The following is a 20,318-nucleotide window of genomic DNA, read 5'->3' as shown; positions in this document are numbered from 1 at the left end:
AAGTCAGGCAGCCAAGGTAGCAAGGCACAGGGAGCAACTCCAGCAGCCACTGTTACTTCTCTTTCACAGTGCAGCAGGGTTGAGGAGCAGCCTGTGTGCCCACACATCTCCATCTGTGTCATCACCACCTTGCATCCCAGAAGTGTGCATCCTTTAACAGATACTTAAAGCTTCTAGAGACGAGAATGTGTTGGTTTCTCGGGCAGGAAATCTTTAGAGCTGAGGAGGTAGAAATGTGAGGGAAATGCTGTTGGGCCTATTGCCAGCAGAGAGAGCACCAAGGAAGAGTAGGGTGTAAGAAAGGGTTGTGCAGCCTTCTGCTAAGTCTTTCTTTGGATGTCAACAGAAGAACCTGTTGGAATCAGAAGATACTTGCCTTCCTACAGAGTGATACCTAGAATAGGTGCTTTCCCTTCGCATCGCACAGACACCAGCACAAAGACTTTGAAACTTTAACATCTCCAAAAAGAAGTAAAAGACAAACGGGGTTTTTTGCTGGTAATAAGACAATAGAATATGATACAAACTCTTGAAATTTCCCAGCTTTTGTGGGGATATCATGGTGCTCACTTCATGCTGTGTGATTGCTGTATATGTAAGTTAGCAAGGCTTCAGAGTGAGATGAAAAGTCCAACAAGCTTGGGTAATTAGCTGTCAGAAACCTATGCCTGTGTGGTTTCTCTCTCCTGAGTATCTTGGTGTGTTTGCAGGTGCTATGTGTTTGCTTCTGAATGCAATGTGCACATACCCAGAGAAGCAGTCCTGATTCTATTCAGTTGCCAAGATCAACATCAGAACAGCTCTCATCAGTTTTTTGACAGGTTTTCTTTTATAAAGCTGCTAAAGAAGATCCTGCAGCTGTGCTGATACAACAGCAGATGGACTGCCCTATGCTCTGTTGGGTTTACAAGGGAGTGATCTATAAAGCAGATCACTGAAATGATAGGAACTCTGTTTTTTGGATGGGTATTTTTAGCCCGTATTGTACGACTGTCTCTAAAGACGGTGGAGTCGTATGTGTTCATATGGAAAGAAAGGGGAGAAGATAGATTCTGACTTTATGTAGAGCTGTGCCCACAGAAAGAGAATACATTGGAAAAATGATGTTACCATTTTGAAAGCCAATCCAGGTATTTAACAGCTGAGTGATTATTGCATGGCTTCAAAATACCAATATTCATGGGTTTATGGAACATGATAATTTGCAACGTTAAGTTATGCCTGCTGACTGAGGTGATGACACAGAGCAGTAATTCTGGAATATGTAAACAGTGGAATTCAGCATATATGTGAAAATAACCTTTCTCTGTGTCTTTTAGCACCACTGACTGGAATGGAATGTTATGTTTGGAACCAAGGGACAGAGTCAGGACACCAATACTTAACTGTCGCCTCAAGAACTATACCATAACATGATTGTGAAATAGTACTTTGCCTCTTAAAATCTCTGAGATTTGGCCTACTAGTTTAAAAAGCAAAAAAGTAATATATTTAATGTGCAGTCAGCTGCCCATACCTGTTTCATAATAGAATTTTTAAGATACTTTATTATTAGGTAGAAAACTGAATTCAAGACATGTTACTGAAATTATTCACACTTTTTTTTTTTTTTTATTTTAAGGGTGAGCCAGGAAAACCAGGAGAACAAGGACTGACAGTAAGTGCTCTTCTCTTTCAGTTTGCTAAAACTGTAGCAGATACATGACGTGCACTTTTTAAAATGTGAAATTCCAAAAAGCTCTGTATTTCCTAACCTTCCTTTGTCACAGACTATTTGAAGCCTCATTTGTGAAGAAAACATGAGAAAGAAAATGTCCTCTTTTTACATAAATTTGCCTGTCATGTAAGGCCAACTTATTCTTTAAGCTTGCAGAAGTAGAGGGAAATAAAACAGCTAAGGGCACAGCAAAGCAAAAAAGAGCCAAACCAGGTGGTCCCTGTTCCTGGCCCCCACTTATCACTGTCTCTGAAGTTGAGCTGTTTCCACCTTGAGACCATTGAGCAGCACAAGAACCATCGACTTGTTTTAAGGGTCAAAATCGCAACTGTCTCTGTGGCAAGAGCTCTGGCCCTTTGCCTGATGGAACAGTGAAGACACAGCACAGCATACTGAAACTCTCAGAATATTCTCCTCTCCTGAGGTTTTTTTTTTTCCTCTGTGTGTGTGAGAATGTAACAGCCAAATGAATGCATTTTTTACAAATATTCAGATATGGGAGTAGATGTTTTCTGTTGCATCAGGAACTAATTAACCCTATTCATTTGGAAGCAAATTGAAGCTCCACTGGTTGTAAATCAGCTTCAGCCGCAGGGTAAGGCATCAGAAGTTTCTGCCTGCCACATATTTCCAGAACTGTGAAACATGCGGTGGTTTTTTCCCCTTAAGATCTCCCTAAACACTCATGGTCATTCTTATTTTTATGAGAGATGACAGAATTGTAGCCCATGGCATGTGGTTTTGATTCCTGAATGCTTCTGAGGAGGAAGATTATATGCTCAGCAATCAGTGCAGATATGATTGCTATCTGTTTGAATTTATGAAGTTTTAAAGAGGTGTGATGATATTTTACCTTGACAAATTGCAAAACATTTTGAATTGACTAAATCCAATATCTTTTGCAAGAAAAATTTAACATTCTAAGACTCGGAAATACTGCTGTGATCAGGCAGTTACAGGCCTGTACTTTTTCATTTCGAGATAATGGTTTAACGAAACCAAAATCAAAGCCTCCCAAAGGTACCACCGATGTTTTAGCATGCTTCCGGGCTCTTTTTTGTTCTGTCTTTTTAGCTTCTGAGGGCCTATTAGTAATAGGTGCAATAGCTAGGAAGGGAAGCTTTTTTGGTTCGTTTTGTTTTATTTTATTTGGAATATTCTCCTGTTTGACCTCTGGACAAAACTCACTCAGATTCTGCAACAGTGTCTTCCTTCTATTCAAGACCAGATCTTCAGGGTCACAGAATCCCTGAGGGCTTTTAAAGCAAAACATAGTCCATCACCTTTTAGTCTCCATGTTCAGAAGATTCCCACTGCTCTACAGTAACGATCTGTGTGTTAGAAGAACTGGTAAAGAACTAAAGAACTGCTAAATAATTGCTACTGATCTGCTTCTCTAAATGCAGGTGTGTTTAAATAGGGAGAAAAGGTGTTTTAAAAATCAAATCAGCAAGCTTGAGTTAGAGAAAGATCCCAGATTACATGAATTTCCAGCTCCAAATGCCTGCCCTAAAAGTCAGTCTGTGGCTTAAATGTTAGGTTGTGTATAGATCAAGTAAAGAGCATCAGAAGATCAGGGAGGTAATTAATTTATTTTTGTTCTTCTTGGTGCTTCTGACATACTCTTTATGCCAGTACAGATTTCCAGACTCTCTTCCCTGTGGAAAGTGCTACAATTATTCAGGTGCTGTCTAGTTCCTTCTGACATCTTCCATCATGCATTTCTGCACTCGGATAGCTCTCTATTTCCATATTGGAAATTGAGACACTACTGCAGAAATGGCTGTTTTCCCAACAAGTGTGCTGTAAAATTGTGTCGCTAGAGAAAATAAGTATAGTTTGCTGTGGAGAACACAGGCCTTTTCCTGCCTGATATTCTTTTTCTGCATTATCCACATATTATCTTTTCAAAGTAAATGAAAATGGAGATCTCTGCCCGGAGGAGCTTCTAGGTTAATTCTGCAGGAATTCTTTTGTAAGGACTTGCCTTTGTTTCACACCAAGAGTCCGAAGTCCGAGTTAGCTTCCTGGTTTTTCTTCCTGATGAAATTGAAACTGTGAAGTCAATGGGTCCCATAAAGTGCTACAAGTCCTGGTCTCCCAGAGGTCCATTTGTTGGGGTGCACTGTAGTTTCCTACTTGGCCACATGTCCAAGGCGCTTTCCAGTAAGAAGCAAGTACTGTGGCATGTACTCTAGTTCTTCATCCAGGATGGAGGAAGAATACAGCCAAGGAGAGCACGAGATGCTGTGAAACAATCCCTACAGTTTGGATGTATTTGCTGAAGGTTGTGGAAGCTGAAGGCTATTTGTAGCCTATAGGATCACACTCTCAGCAGCTTTAAATCCCATGATGCTGTTCAAGTGAAGAAGAGCTGCAAGCCTGACCTCTAGATTATAATAACGGGGACAGAAGCTTTTCTCTTTCAAAAGCATTTTTAACACCTGTATTCAGTAACATGCCTTGGTATTTCTAGATGAATGCACTGGTTATTGATAGAGCTGGTAAACTCAGTTTTAACCTGTGAACCAACAATGACACAGCTTGAAATTACTTAGTTTTCTATTTTGTCTTCTTACAAGAAGTGGGATAGATTTCCTGAAGAGCACGAGATAGTAGATAATGAGATAACAGTGTTTTCCAGCTTGCGTCTCAGAACATACCACAAGCCTGTTACACTCATTGAGTAACCTGTGACTTACTCAAACAATGTGTGCCTTGATTCACAAAAATTTGAAATAATTTTCATGCATTTGGAGTTCTGGGAATGTTCCTATTCTCCTTTCAGTGAAATAGGAAATCCAGTAGCTCTAGTGAAGACATGGCAATTTACTCCAACTGAGAATCTGCTGCCATGTTCTCTTATTTTTAATGAAGTTCTGTGTCAATCAAGAAAAATAAAATCATGTTTCAGATGATGTGGTGAGAGAGGGCAGTAATAACCTTTCTCCCTCTCAGGCAGGGGAAGTTTGCTTGGACCATATACAAAGAATGACAATGTTTGAGTTCTCTGGTTTGAGTTCTGCTTTGGCACAAGAGAGTGCAACCTATCTTAGGTGCACAAGGGAAATTTGCCACAAAGACATGGAATGGCTTTTCTTTTGCTCCATTTCCGATGTCAGTATGTGTGGGTTGGGGCAGAGTGGTGAGAGGAGAGGTGTAGGAAAGCTAGTTGTTGCTTACAGGGGTCTCTCACTCCCTGTTGAAAATCTTTCCAGATTATCGGAGTGCCAGTGTGCTTCTATTGCTCTTCTGTCCTTGCAGCTGAGATGTTAGGGAGAGCTTTTTGCAAGGTATTTTTGGCTCTATATGTTGCTGTGTCAGGAAGAATCTGTTTTCTCTTTGAGCCAAGGGAGTTCAATTTCTTTTTAGGTGAGATGGAGGCTTAGGTTTAAGTTAGAAAGGTGTGACTCTACGCAACTTTTATGTTAGCAGGGAATGTAAGAATGACTAGTTGCAATTTGTGTCTGGTTTCCATGGCACTTGAAAGCCCTGCAGATCTACTTTCTACAAGACTTGAAGGTATCATTCCTCTGTGCAGAAAGCATTAAGAGAATTCAGAAGGAGGCCAAGCAGTCGGGCAACCAAAGGGATTAAGTTTCGAAATGTTATGTGGAACTAGCAAAATGTATCCTATGCAAGAGGGAAGGCCAGTAGTTTCCTTAGCTTTTCAACCTTTTCAGTTAAAGTTGTGTCCTCCCTCTCATAATTCATCTTTCTTCCCATGCTATTTGTCTGCTCTTCCTGGTGATAAGGGCCCTTAAATACCATACAGGAGTTTTTCTGTTTTATCTTCTCATTTTCAGAATGAATCATAAATGAATTTGTGATTCTTTTCTACCCAAGAGCTAGGATTTCTGGTTGCAGACTATTCATGAGAACTTAAAGTAAGTCAGTGATGGGAAATCTCAAAGGCTGACAGTGATAGATCGACATTTTCGGATTCATAAACTGTAATAGGATAGAAGGTGTGCATGGTGTGGTTTTGTTTCCAATTTCCATGTGGGAGAGGTTTGGGTGCTTTCATGTTTAAAGTATTTTAAACTAGTCCATAGTAATAAAAATTTGGAAGATCAAAATGTGCAATGTTTTCAGCTCCTTGGAAAAGAAGTAAATTTAAACATGTTCAGTGTATGAATCAACCACTTCTTGTCACTGAAAAAAACCTGTATACTATTTGATCCCCCAAAATTGGCTTTAAAACAGATAAGTAATTTTACAGATGTTTTGTTTGAACAGAGCAGTCCAGAATAACCAGAGAATTCAGGTAAAGGTGTCTCTTTGCAAAAGAAATCTATACTATAATGATTAACCCAAATGCAAAATCCCTCTGTTTTAAGATATATTGTTTTCCAAACTAGTAGTTTTGTGCTTATACAGTCTTGCTGGGCATCTGTTCAAGAACATAAGACCTAATGTTACTGCTTTTACTAGTTATTCAGAATAAAAGGAGGATGTTCTTCCAAAGGATATTGCCATTTCTGTGAAAGACAGTGGAAAATTGTAACCTGCAAAATGTCACATCTTTAAAATGAATTAATATTAATTTTTCATCTTAGGTTAAAATGAACAAAGTGAACTCACAGGGACCAGGCAGAACTGACTGGGAAGCGTTGCTGGCTTCAATTCAGCCTTTCAGGCCAATGGCCAAGGCCAGATCCTCGGCTGGTGTGAATCTTCATAGCTCCTCCAGGAAACTACTAATTGTGATTTTGTTTTCAATGGCCAGAGCTCTGCAGCAACCTTCTTTGTTTCATTCTGGTAGCATGTTCATAGTAAATTTTATAAGGTGTTATTCTTAAGCTGTTTAGCTGCAAAAGTTTACTAAGAACAAGCAAATGAAATGGAAATTTTAAGCCTGTGCCTCTCGCAGCAACTATTCTTTTTTTTTTTCCCCGCTACAATTGCATTTGCCTTAACTTGCAGGAAATTGCCGGAAAAATAGTCTTTGGCATTTTGTAACCTCTGTACTTCGGTAATGGCTGCCACAACAACGACTAAGAGAATGATGATAAGAAGCTCTGCCTGAGCACTAATTAATAGTTACTGCCGCTCTTTTCATCAGTTAAGGTAGATAGGATAGGAGGGGGGCACTGCTTAATCAGAAGTTATGTGAGGTTTCCCATCATAGTTAATCTGTTTTCTTAGCTGGTCATTCTTTTATCTAGGTGATTCATCAACGCTAAAACATTGCACATTTCAATATAGTACTCTAGAAATTGCAATCTTTATGAAACACTCCTCAACCATGCAGGAACATGTTTTCAGAATTACATTGTGTGCCCGTTACACAGAGAAAATGGGATCAGTGAGTAAAACACAGGCTCCACTGAAATGTAGATTAATACTTTGTATGAAACCTGTGTTTTCCTCTTCATGTACATCTGCTAGTTCAGGCTTCCTTCTTAAGTTCTTTATGCCATTAGACTAGTAAGAAATTGGTTTGTGGGAGTAAGGAAGTGATCATCCCCCTGTACTTGGCACTGGTGAGGCCGCACCTCAAGTACTGTGTTCAGTTTTGGGCCCCTCACTACAAGAAGGACATTGAGGTGCTGGAGTGTGTCCAGAGAAGGGCAACGAAGCTGGTGAAGGCTCTAGAGCACAAGTCTTATGAGGAGCAGCTGAGGGAACTGGGGTTGTTTAGTCTGGAGAAGAGGAGGCTGAGGGGAGACCCTATTGCTCTCTACAACTACCTGAAAGGAGGTTGCAGTGAGGTGGGAGTCAGTCTCTTTTCCCAAGTAAGAAGTGGCAGGACAAGAGGAAATGGCCTCAAGTTGCACCAGGACAGGTTTAGGTTGGATACTAGGAAAAATTTCTTCACTGAAAGGGTAGCCAGGCACTGGACCAGGCTGCCCAGGGAAGTGGTTGAGTCCCCATCCCTGGAGGTATTTAAAAGATGGGTAGATGTGGTGCTTAGGAACCTGGTCTAGTGGTAGACTTGGCAGTATTAGGTTAACAGTTGGACTTGATGATCTTAAAGGTCTTTTCCAACCTAAACCATTCTATGATTCTATTCTAAGTGTTTAATGATTCTTATAGGCATGAAAGGGGAAATATCTGTTCTCAGGGACAGTCTTGGAACCTCTTTTGTCCCATAGCAACATAGACACAGTACCTCCTAGAAGCCTTCTAGTTACAAAGAGCTCTTACTTTACACAGGAAGTATGGAAGTTTAAAAAAACTGGACTGTTTTTTTTTGGCAAAGCTTAGGAATAAGACAGTTTTTGTATGACAGTGTATTGCACCATTGTCACGTATTTTGCTGTATAACTTTTTCAGTATACAAAAGCATTCACTTTTTCGTTATATTTTTGTTAGGCGTTTTCATTTGGTGTTTGTGCTCATTCTCCATGAACTCTTGATACCTTGTAGAGCAAATCATTACTGCTGCCCCAGACGTGCAAATTGAAAATGCCCAAACTTTCTATTTGATACATTTCTTTAAATGTTAGCAACTGAGTCCCTAGAAGTTGAATACAAAAACACCTTGAGAGGCTGTTGCTAATATAGCACACTCTGAATTACTGTGCTTTAAAACTGCAACTTTAACCTCTACAGGGCAGAATTATTTCTTATTTTGCTAAAGCACAAGGAACAGAGTAAGCCTAAAAGGAAAATATAATTGTAACTTTAGACAGGAGGCCTAGGAAGAATTCTGGACTCAAAACATTTGTTCTAATTACGTTTACATCAGTCCTTTCAATTTTTTTTTTTTTTTTTATTTATTCCAGATAGCTATTTGTCAAGGCCCGACTGAAGTGTCCAACTTCATTCGATCATTTCTATGATGCCAAGGTTTGATAAGATACAAGCTCTGGTGTTCTGTTGATTTCAGAAAACAGCATTTGAAGAGTGGCATTCTTAGTGGAAATATTTTACGTTTAAAAAACACAGTTGCATAGAAGACTTTTATAAACATTTGTTTATCCTTGGTTACTCAGTTTTCCAAGTGCTTAAGTAACTATCAAACAATTCTCCATCTCCAGAGAAACACAGACAGCAGTTGAATTTCTTCAGAGCAACGCACCTTCTTTTTCCATCCTGCTGTTGAGGAGCTATTTAAATGAGAACCTAATTCAGTGAAGCCCTGCGATAGCTTGTCATAGCTGCCTAGCTAGTTTACTCAGTTGCAGATGACGGTAAAGGGTTCTTCTGAAGCGTTCATGATATCTGAAACAGCGAGAACTAATTTTAGTTTTTATTATATTTAGTTATCTCCCTATTCTGGGCAACTCTCACGACCAAAATTTTCAGCTGTCTCAGCTGAAGTTTCTCAGTGAATGTGTGTCAATTTAAAGAAAAGTAGTGTAATTTTCAAAAATGCTAAGCAGTCACTTCATCCAAACAGTTTTCATGAACTTTCATTGGAATTTCTGAAGCCTAGATGCTCTTTATAAAATGAGCTCTTTAACATTAGTCACCAATGGTTTAGGAGCTGATCCTGAGCATCCCTACACAGAAATTCTGGCAGCTTCCAATGATATAGGCAAAAGACAAACAGTTACTATCAACATCATCTGCATAGACTATTATAGAGTGATTTGTTGATCAGTTGTAGATATCATATATATATATATATATATATATATATATGTACAGGCAGGAGGTGAAAGAATTCTATAGCTCTTGTCTTAAAGGCTTTTGTTTTACCTCCTTCATATTCCCAGGGATGATAATGACAAAGACTGAGAGACAATATATTACCTGTGGTAGTAGATTGAGCCTCCAACTAGTGAAGACTACCATGTGTTTCATATGTGCCTGGCCACTGCAGAGCAGAGGCTTTGGGCTTGAGGGGAATGAGATGGGGAGCAGTGGTAGCAGCTGTCTGCAGTGGGCTGCCTGGACCCAGTGCCGAAGGAGCTATCCAAAGTGACGTTTAGCTGAGTCTGCATTTGCAAAGCATCCATTTGGTTGTACTGGAGAAACCAGCAGGGCCAGTATACCACTGCAGCTGTTATGGAACACTGAACAGTTGAAGAAAAAGAAAGAAAAAACAAAACAATCTAAGGAGTTGGTTGGAAACCTTCACATATTTCTTGCCTTCTGCTCCTGTCTCAAGATCTACATAGAGATTTTATTTGCTGGTCTTACTGTCTGTTCATCAAGTGGGCAACACAGCACTCTCCCCAGTTCAGTAGAATAATCAAGGAAAAAAAATCCACACGGTGATATTGGATTTCCTATGTAGGTTGTTCTAGAAGCTATCAATTATACCTCTGGAAATGAACTTAAATCTTGGGGTTTTTTTATTTTATCCCTTCATGTTCCTCTCTTTCTCCCAGATTGTATTTACTCGCTTATTTCTATCTCTCCAGTGTGATTCTGTGCCTTGCTCAGAGAATGTAGGTAACTCGTAGAAAATAGGCACTTTACAGCAATTCTGGAGTGTTCTACAGTTCTTTGAAGTTGTTTTCTATCAGCAATTTAATTTCAGGTTTTCTGTTTAAGTGGCTGCTGGCAGGCTTATGTGGGGGAGGGATGGGAGCTGTCAATGGATGAGATGCTAAGTTTCCAGTGGCTTTGAGCTTCTTTCCCAGTGCTAGGGAGCAGTGCTTTAAAGAAAAATTGTTCCTATTCAGCCATGTTTTACAGTCTGAACATTCCAAGGATAAGAAGCGCTTGTTATCATGTGTAAACTGTGAAATGTATCACTTTAGGTAAGCTTTTAACTGCAATTGGTTTTCTGAGCATAGTGCTGAAGGTAGCCATATTGTTGAGGACTGTTCTTGACGTCAAGTGGCGTGGTAGCTCAATGGGCATGAGACACCAGAGCCATTTCCAGGCTGAGTACCAGAAATGGAAAACTGCTAATTGTATAAAATATTTATTGATAAGTATCTGCTGCTGCTTTTCTCTGAATGATTCATTTTAAAGGCACAATAAGAAGAAAGGGAAGAAAGGGAAAAAACCTGTTTGTGAAGTATGTTGTTATATCTGTGTTTCCTTACCCAGCAGGCCACACTCACCTACCAACATCCTCTTGATTTGTTTTATCTAGTTCTTTCCCCATCTTTAGTTTTCTTGGAGACTGTTTGCAAGCAATGCTTAAGAAATAGGCTGTTCTTCAGTTACCACATTCAGTATTACCGGTGTCCTCAGCCTCTAGCAAATCTTAGGGTTAGAACTCAGGCACTTAAAGAAAAGACCACCTGATTGAAACAGCAGGTTTTTTTTGAAATGCAGTGAGCTTCGGGGGGTTTTCTCTAGTCTGGAAAAGCAGATGAACACTCTACTCGCTGCTCTGATCATCACCAGTGCTGGGTGCTTGGGTACTTTCGCTTCCTTTTGAAGACAAGGGAGTAAACTTGTCACCCTGCACCTCACAGGTGGCTTTCCATTAATGAAACCTGTTCCTACAGTCAAAAGGAGATGCTTACAAGACTCTAGTTCTGCTGAGACAATCAGGCAAAAGTTTCAAGAAGCAACACTGATCTATGCAAGCCTTTTGCAAGGTTTGATGCCCAACGTTAGATGTATGAATCCACATTTAAAAATGTGAGGTTTTCATCCACATCAGTGGATACAGGACCAGAATTACCACCAGTGGAGCTTTTCCATGTTAACTGTTTAAAGTTGCATCAGAGTAATATTCCAACAAGCCCTGCATCTACCAACAGGTGAGGATTCTGCCTAATTTCACACTATCTTAAAAATAAAATTGGCCCCACATTTCGAAGCAGCAATCCTTTTGTTCAAGATGAATTTCTGAATAATTGCAGTTCTGATATCAATCAATTCTTCTTTTATTCTTTCACACATCAGAAGGATTTGGATTCTCCAGTTCTGGCTTTTTGTTTTGCACCCTCATGGACTCAGAATTCACCTTGCTTGATATAGCACCAGCACCCACAGTAGGAACATGGGGAAAAGAGCGTGTAAGAACTGCAGTGGACATGGTCTGGCTTTTACCAAAACAGACTGCCAAAATGTCAAAGACATGGTTGGCTGATCTATTTCCCTGCTGCCTCCCCTCTCCATTGTGGTGATAAACCACCTGGGTACTTCAGAGACGCCAGATGAGAACTGGGTCCTATTAATATCAATGAGACTTTGACTCCTGTATGACATTAAGCAGTTAAGCTTTCCTGAATTGAGATATCTCTTCCTGCCTTCTCAGGTCATGGGCACAAAATGGTGATTCTTTACTTCCCAAGAGCATTCTTAATGATTTCTGAAGTTAATTCTTAATGCTTTTTCTCTTAACTTGCAAATGATGGCACAGATCACGTGTTGGGTAAAACATAGTCATGTATGCTCATACCTAGAAGGTGAGGAGATTTTGAGCCTTATGCTTCTCTCTATCTTAAAAATACTTGTTTGCATAAACCTTGTTTTTATGCTGCCGAGCAGATATATTACTGTGCACGCACAACTGGCTGTTAGCTGGTCTCAGAAGGAGAAAAACCACAGTCATCTTAATGCTGACAGATTTGTCAGTATTAGAAGAAACAGATGGGTTGGAAGAGAAAAGATTAGAAGGGGGGAAAATTTGAGTCTTCCAGTGAGTAGTTAGATCAGTTCCAAAAGAGAAGAGAAAAGATCCATTGTGCATTTTGAGCATAAAGTTTTACTTTTCCTTGATGTATAAAACATCAGCTGGTTTCAGTCCAGTATCAGAATGCTTACACAATAAGACAGTTTTAATTGGTCATTTAAGTTTAAATTGGCTAGAGTTATGATGTTAATTGAATTGTTTTCCCTTTGCAGGGACCTCAGGGGCCACCAGGACAAAAGGTATAGTATAAACAACAATACTGTGAAAGTGATTATTCCTCCTGCTGCCAAACTGCGAGCACAAAAGGTGAATGGAATCGGCTACCGTACGCTGCATTGAATCAGTTAGTTTAGGCTCTGAATTTTGTTTTTGCAAAATGCAGCCATATAATGTGAGACATCAGATTTCTCATTTCCCCCATCATAGGAAGTCCAAGCAATGCAGAGCGGACTGTTTTCAATCTGTCTGCTTAACTTTCAGGTGAAAAGGTCACTATAATTTTCTTATTCATGCACTGGTACGACTAGGAAACCAAAGTTAAAACATTGTGAAAGGTGGGGAGATAGAGTTTCTGATTAAATGCATGTCCTTACTCAAGTAGATCAGTGCCATATGACTAAAAAGTTGAGCAGCAGAAACAAAGGACATAGGTGTTGCTGATAAATGGTGCTTGGTTGGCGGTGTTCAGGTGGTCTGCCGGTGTCTTCCTGTTCCTTTGGTAACCCGAGACCTGACTTCCTGGGAATGCTTTCAGCATTATTTATGCTCATTAAAGCTGACTGCCTCAGTTTGATGGAGTGAGTTTAGGATTTATGGAATTACACCATTAAAACAGTCCTAGATATATCAGCAATTATAGCTAGTAAGTGGCACTTTTCCAGCATCTCACCCACACACCACCAAGGCAAGTCATTTTCTAGTTGATTTCAAAAGATTAAAAAGTTGTATGGGAGATATTTAATAAAACAGGCTTAATTTGTATAACGAAAAAAAGAAAGAGGAAAGGAATAGGTAGTATTAACATACGTGAGAAGGATGCCACCTCTGCTTTTTTTCTTCTGAGATAATATTCTTTAAAGCGAAAGTTTGCTTGCATCTGTTCAAAAGGAACTTTTTGAACAAAAGAAAGAAAAACATGCTGATATGTAAAAATGTAATCCCAAAGCATATAAATTGGTGGAATTTTGTCAGCTGTGAGCTGTACAGAGTTTGCAGGCTGAAGGAGAGGACTACCCTTCATGTTTGGCAATGCAGGAATATGACATTGTAAAGCTGTACTGATGTCTAAGTTGCCATTATAAAATTATACCCTAAGCCTCAGGGAGGAGGGTATTTTACATGTAAAACATCAGCAAAACCTATGTGCTGATGAGCTTTTGCATATCTGACAAACTTTTACTTGGCATGGTGGAATCAGCTTTATTTACACCTTCTAACATCCTGTGTCTCATAAAAAGAATCAGCAGCTATAGAAGATTGTCACTGAGAGGAGGAACTGTTATGAATAGGATAGTTTATTGAAGCTGATGGTTTAATGCTCTCCTGAGCTCTGTCTTCTAGTTTTCTGGAAAAATTATACAAAGATGTGAAAATGTTCACTAGGGCCCCTTTGCAGTGGCTAGCAGTTGTGACCGTGCATCCAGCAAAAACAGGCAACAGGAATGCCAAAGCGGAAGCTTCGGAAGTAAGGGGAGAGCATCCTGGGTCATGGAGATAAGCTGCGATGCCAGTGTATTATTTCTTACTGATTTGCAGCTCTGCTATGAGCTGGAGCCTCCTGGGCATTCAAATGTTGGAGGTTTTTTGAGGCCCTCGTGGGTTGGGTCCCTTTCTTGTTTCACAGGATTTCTCAACTCTATTCATTAACAAACATGTGCATCCATTTTGGATGCATTCCCTTTGGGTGTTGGTGTCCTTTGACTAAACCATTTCTAGTGAAACCTCTAACCAATATGAATAGAGGGGGAAATGTCATGCACTGATTCTTGGGACGCAGAGAAAGCAGGGCATGAAGGGACTCATAGGGTGCTTATTTCTTTTAAGGGTCCTGGGAAACTGCACATTTCACTGTTGACAAAGCCTCTGTCTTTCCCAGTCCCCTGGCCTCTTTTTAGGGTTCCAGCCTTTCGAATAGCTATCATGTTTTTGTATTCTGTTAAGGTGTTTATAAATGAAAAATAAAAATAATGCTTTCAGTTTTCTTGCTAAGCAACACCATTATTATATAAAAAGAGGAGAATGCTGTGTAAGCCCACGCAGTTTTCCTGCTTTCCTCATACCTCAGGTTTTCACTGAACATCCGTACCAACAGTCACACAAGTTCGTTCAAAAAAAATTGTCCATCATACAGAAACTTATAGTGTGAGAGCTTTGTAAAAAGATCCCTCCGATGTCACAAGTCAATGCTAATGTTTTGCTTTCCTTCTTTGTCCTTCTTCCTTGTGCTTGGCCTGTGTTGGCTTTTAAATTTTGATTGCAGTAATACTGATGCAATTTTAAAAGGTATCTGTAAGTTGCACTGTTAGGCTGAATTGTTGCAGATTATCTCTTAAAAGCCTTAAAATAGATGGGCGCTACTGGTTATTGAGCTTGAAGCATCCCTCTTGAAGCATTAATGGTTTTGTTCAGGTGCTATGTTCGATTGTGTAGGATCAGTCTCAAAATTTATCGAGCGCGTTAAATTCTTACATTTCTTGTGAAGCATCTACAACATTACAAAACAACCATCAGCTTGAAGCTTGTTTCTGGAAGAGGCCATACAGTGGGACAGTCATTAAAATGTAGAACATGAGAACATGTCTAATTAGTATAAAATGTCAATTGAAAAGAGAGCTCAGCTTGGATAAAAATTAGTTTTTGAAAAATTTATTGCAGTCGCAATAAGCAAGCATTCACAATCGTTTCTAAGTACTGTATTAAGAGATGAAAGGTTTCATGACCTGTTTAATTTGCTAAACACCGGCGTCTGTTTCCCACCAGGGTTCTGTCGGAGTGCCTGGTGTTCCAGGGAGAGACGGACAAGTGGTGAGTTCACTGACTTTGTCAGCATTGCCATTATTTATGTAGTTGATTAAAGCTACTTAGGGCTTGTTCACATGAGGAATATGCAACCTTACATCCAGAGCTGTGGTTTCAAATTGGCTTCATGGAAAAGACTGCACAACCTGGTTTGTGCTCTGAAGTAATTTTTTCTACTTTTACTTGAACAGGCAACAAATGTAATTAATTAAGCTGAAAGTCTGATGTTCAGATTTGATGGTGACTGATAGGTTCCAGAGAGAAATGCATATTAGTGGTGTGTAACTTTACACAGTATATTTACAAACTAAGTTTTTCTGCAGATTTTTTTTTTTACTTTTTGTGAACTCAGTCCCATGATACAAACACTTATGTTGATATTGGGTATTTATACAGTGCCAATACATTGTTAATACAACCTATAAATAGAGAATAAAAAGAGACTGGAAACACAAGTGGAGAATAATGTGAAATGGAAATTGGGGACAAAAATGCAGAGAAATAAATCAGACAGGCATATTCTTGAACACAACTGGGAGGAAATGCTAACTCAGGCAAGTCAGTGTCATCTTTCAGTGCTATTACCAAGTTAACTCACAGTTCAGAACAGCCTTCCATAAGGAGGGGTTGTAGTAAAGCAGCAGGCCTGTTTCACAGCATTGCTAAGGTTTGTTGGCAAATCTGGGTGGTGAAGTTTAAATAATATCCCTCTCTGACTGTAAACAGTATTATCCATCTGTTGTTCTCACAAGCACTAACGTTCCTAGTGAACTTCAAAAGCACTTGCAGGGAATACCAAATGGAAAAAGTATGATATAGGTTGCTCACCACGTTTAAGCAGCAATAGATGGTAGTGTATAAGGTTTGTATTATGCAATCCTTTCTTCTGCCTCCCTCCCCAAAAGCCCTAGGAATAAAAGCGCTCAGATGTTTCAAATAATTTAATTTTAATTCCTCTTTCCTAACAAAAAGGATGTATTGTTTCTAATAGCACAATATACAGTATTAGACCTGTGTTTTGACAGTGGTTGTATGAAATGATGTAATAATCAGTTATTTCGCCTTAGCGATACTGATAATGCTAGGAACCTATTTTTAAAATATTCAGAGTATCATGACTACTGTGGAACAACAAAAGAAAAAAATGTTTGGAATTAGATATATATATAGCACACAAGAAATCATAAGAAAATATTATGAAACAAATTTGCATTAAGACCTGAGATTTTTTTCTTCATATTTTATAGCTGCATTCAATTGCAACATGAATGGTACATAGTACTTGCCAACACTGATGCTGTTGCTCTACATAATTTAAGTAATTTTTGTGACCAAAGTATGAGTGAAAAGCCAGTGAAGACACACTTTAGCATGATTTTCTTTGCATGTGCAGGAAGACGTAAGAAGACTGGACAGGGTCAAGTTGCAAACCACATTGAATAGAATAGAACTGATGATTCACATTTTATCCAAGAGATTTACTTTTAATAGCATCATCATACAAACTCTAGCCAGAAATCTTCACTTAGATGAGCACAAAAAATGGATGTTGATGAAATAAGTCAAATGTGCAAAACTTATCTGTTTATTAAAGTGTCATTTTCGGAGATGTGGATTTTTTTTTTAAGCTGTATTGGCAAGGTAGTTGTATGTCTCTTTTTAGGAGGCCACATAGACTTACCTGCAGTCATGGTTCATGGGGAAGAAAAGAAATATGCAATTGCCTTTGACTAAGGAAAAATGCAAGCACGTCTTTAAATGCTGTTTATCAACTTTAAAATGTGCTTTAAAAACAGTTCCTAACATTTTCAATTTATGGTTTTATGTTTATTTGATTTATTTCAGTGTTTAGAGCATCTAAAAATTTGAAGACATCCTTAAATTATTACCACTTTAATAAGGATGTCAGCATATTTTTAGTGTACCTGGACTACTTTACTTTTGACCTATAAGAAAAAAATAAATTAATTACTAAACTAAAATCTAGATACCAAGACAAAACCCACACAGATAAAAATGAAATGTGGTCACATTCTTTTGTTTGTCTTCACAATCGTTGGTTGATATTGACTAGCAAGCACTTCCTTATGTGCAGAAAATCTGTTATTTTGATATAATACTAAGCAGATGATAGTTGAATGTTGATAACTTTTAATAAATAGATAACAAATTCTGCTAGCTTGGAAATAGTGGTAGAAATAAAGTTAAACTGAAGTATTTGTCTAAAGTTAGAAAGTATAGTGCAGCCTAGGACTCCCATGCTAGTATTTTGCTACCAAAAGGTCCATTCTTCCAATTTCTATGAAAAAACAGATTCTCAGTGCAGTGTGATGCAGAAGATATGTTGAATGAAGACCAGAGTAGTAATTTTAAGAGCTGGGCTGTACTATGAGCTGGCTTCTGGCACTCCTGGCTTTGCTCATACAGATTCATGTTGATTTGCAGAATAGTTGAACTTGACTTGAATGTGTGATGCAAGTCATCCCCTTTTGAGAAGTTACATAGTTAAAAGGCTTTACAAAAGCCTTACTGTCTTGGTAGCCTTTTAATCAGTGAGCTCGCTCTGTCAAACAGCAGCGTGTGCAGTGCACTAAGTTCCAAGTTAATATTTTTTCTCTGGTTTAAAAGGCAGTGAGTGTTAAGCACATGCTTAAAATTGTGTGTGTGAATGCTTTCCTCATCTGGACAATGAAATATCTTCCAGTCGATGAATGTCAGCAGTGAATTAGCTTTGCTCTCTCCTTAAGCAGTTGAATAATACAGAGTTAGGTCATCTCCATCTTATGTGTGTCTGTAATTTTCCTTTTCCTTTCCCTTCAACTCTTCTTTAATTGAAATAGCGGATTATGGGAGATGACTGACAAGTCTGACCAATAGGTCTGGGAATGAGATCATAAATTCTGACGGCGCTTAGAACAATTTTCTAATCCCTTAACATATGAACCACTTCTCTTAGACAATCTCTAGATATTAGAGTAAGTGCAATTTTACACGACCCACATGTTTTTGCAGGACTGTTACCTAGTAGATTTTTCTTGTAGTAAGAGTAGTAGCAAAATCATTGCCACATTTTTTTCTGTTAGGCCAAATCCAATGAAACATTAAGGTAGTCTTGCAAGGGCATTTACATTCTTTGTTTGTTCCTACATTTGGGAAACTATAGCCACACTCTGCTTATCTTGTTGAGAACAGTAACTGGAAAGGAGCTGCCTAATAATACCTGCAGCTAGAGAGAGTGTTGTCCCTGGGATGGACAGAAACCTTCTGAGATGGCAAGGAGAGTCTTTCCAAGTGCTCCCTTTCCTTTGCAGACTGCTGTGCAATCCACCTGTAGCAGGTTGCTTCCTAGCAAGATGCTATGGGAGATAACCTTCCCTTTCTCGATCCCTGGCAAGAGGTCCTTAGGCGCTTGAATAGTATGAAAAAGGATTATACCTGCGTGGAGATAGGAGGTTGCGGTGATCTAGGGATATCAGATCTCTACATTAATCATGTTGAAATGGCCACAAAGGGGTTCTTGGAAAGTTCAACTGTGCAAGTATAAAATACATATTCTGGTATTTGTTAAGTGGTACTGATTTGATAAGGACTCCCAGTGACTGCAGCAACAACACAAGAACAAAAGGGGAGGTTCCGTAAGTAAGGATTGCATTTGGCCTGAAGGAACCCAGTTTCTGGAATCTGTGCAACTAATTCTTTTTGTTTTAAATAGGAGTTTGTCTGGAGTGCATAAACCCCTCACTCTATGCTTCCATAGACCCCTTTTTCTTATGTAGTACTTGGTATTTTGGGGTTTTTTGTAAGGGTGTATTGAGAACAGAATGTGTGGTAAGGATAGATCCCTCCACTTCAAATTGTTTCAGTAGTTTGACAACAACAATTTGATAAACCTCAGAAGGATTTCCCTCCTTATCAGTAGATTTAGAGTCTGGGTGTGCACATTTCTTATTGCTTTCTTCATGCTTCTTATTACTGTAATTTACATGTATTTCCCCATCAGTGTGTACTATAAAATGTAGGAGACACATTTTGAAAGTAGTATTATCACATTTCTGTAGAGAAATGAGGAAGGATATGCGTGAACTAACATTTTTTTCAAATAAAGAACTATAAAGAAAGGAAACATCGTTAAATGTAGTTCACAAATTCTCAGACAGGTTTGCAGGCCAGCTGAGTCTTGTTGAAGAGTCTTTCCACTTAATTTCAGCTGGTGAGTGGGCCAGGAGAGATTTCCAGTCCTTAAACAAACAATTGTAAGTTACTTTTGAGGGGGGTGAAAAGCAAGTTGAAAGGAGGTAATTCAACCCTGGTTTGAAATGGAAATCACAGTAACATGTCTAAGAAACCACTTTTTTCCCTTCTGTCCTCGTTTATGTATTTTAGAGTAAAATTAGACTGGATTGGGTTTGGGGGCCTCTTGTATTTCCTTATCCTTAAAATTGATTACATTCTAGTGACTGAAAAATATAGCAATACTGACAGCCTTTCTTCTCAGGGCGAGGTGGATATCAACCAGCTGGTGTAGACAGAGTTATGCATCTCACCAAAACGAAACCTATTTCAGGACAGCAGCCTCCAGGCTGTTTTTTCGTTACAAACAAGAAAAGCTGGGGTCTCCAGCCACGTTATTTTTAGCTGATTAATTCTGGATAGGAAGGTATATGCCTCCAGGGCACAGAGCACTTTAGTAAGGAGAAGCATGCTTTCAACTGCCTTGACCCCTTTGATGTGGACTCTAGTGGGTGATACATTTTCAGACCTGTTCTGAAGTAGGTTTTATGAGTTTATATTGACAGATTTTTCTCATATTACCAGCAGAGCCCAAGCAGTGCTCTACACATTTGAGTGCTTGTCAAATTCAGATTCGCTTCAGTGTAAGCATTAAGACTGCCCCTACCATGAGAGTGTCTGAGGAAATTACTACACCTATTTATTGAGCAGGGTGCTGAAGGATGTTCTTTGCCCAAATACAGGAAAGACAGAGACAGTCTGTCAATGTTAATACAGTTATACATTTAATATAGGCTCAAGAGTGTCAGGACTTGAACCAAGGTGTTTGGTGTGCTGTCCAAAGGAACATCCTTC

The 20,318-nt window shown here is 39.1% G+C and overlaps 1 protein-coding gene across 1 annotated transcript in view; it reads left to right on the top strand.

Moving 5' to 3' along the window:
- COL25A1 (collagen type XXV alpha 1 chain) overlaps window positions 1-20,318 on the top strand; it is a 328,598-nt gene that overhangs the window by 233,501 nt on the left and 74,779 nt on the right. Inside the window, exons 10-12 of the mRNA XM_087737719.1 lie at window positions 1,622-1,657; window positions 12,428-12,454; window positions 15,195-15,239. Of these exons, the coding sequence (XP_087593845.1) occupies window positions 1,622-1,657; window positions 12,428-12,454; window positions 15,195-15,239 (108 nt within the window). The remainder of the gene's footprint in view (window positions 1-1,621; window positions 1,658-12,427; window positions 12,455-15,194; window positions 15,240-20,318) is intronic.

This window comes from Nipponia nippon, unplaced genomic scaffold (genome assembly GCF_047370975.1).
Source record: "Nipponia nippon isolate SJK-2023a ecotype South Korea unplaced genomic scaffold, ASM4737097v1 scaffold_6, whole genome shotgun sequence".
In the NCBI taxonomy this organism is placed as follows: domain Eukaryota; kingdom Metazoa; phylum Chordata; class Aves; order Pelecaniformes; family Threskiornithidae; genus Nipponia; species Nipponia nippon.
This window is presented reverse-complemented; position numbering and strand designations above follow the sequence as displayed.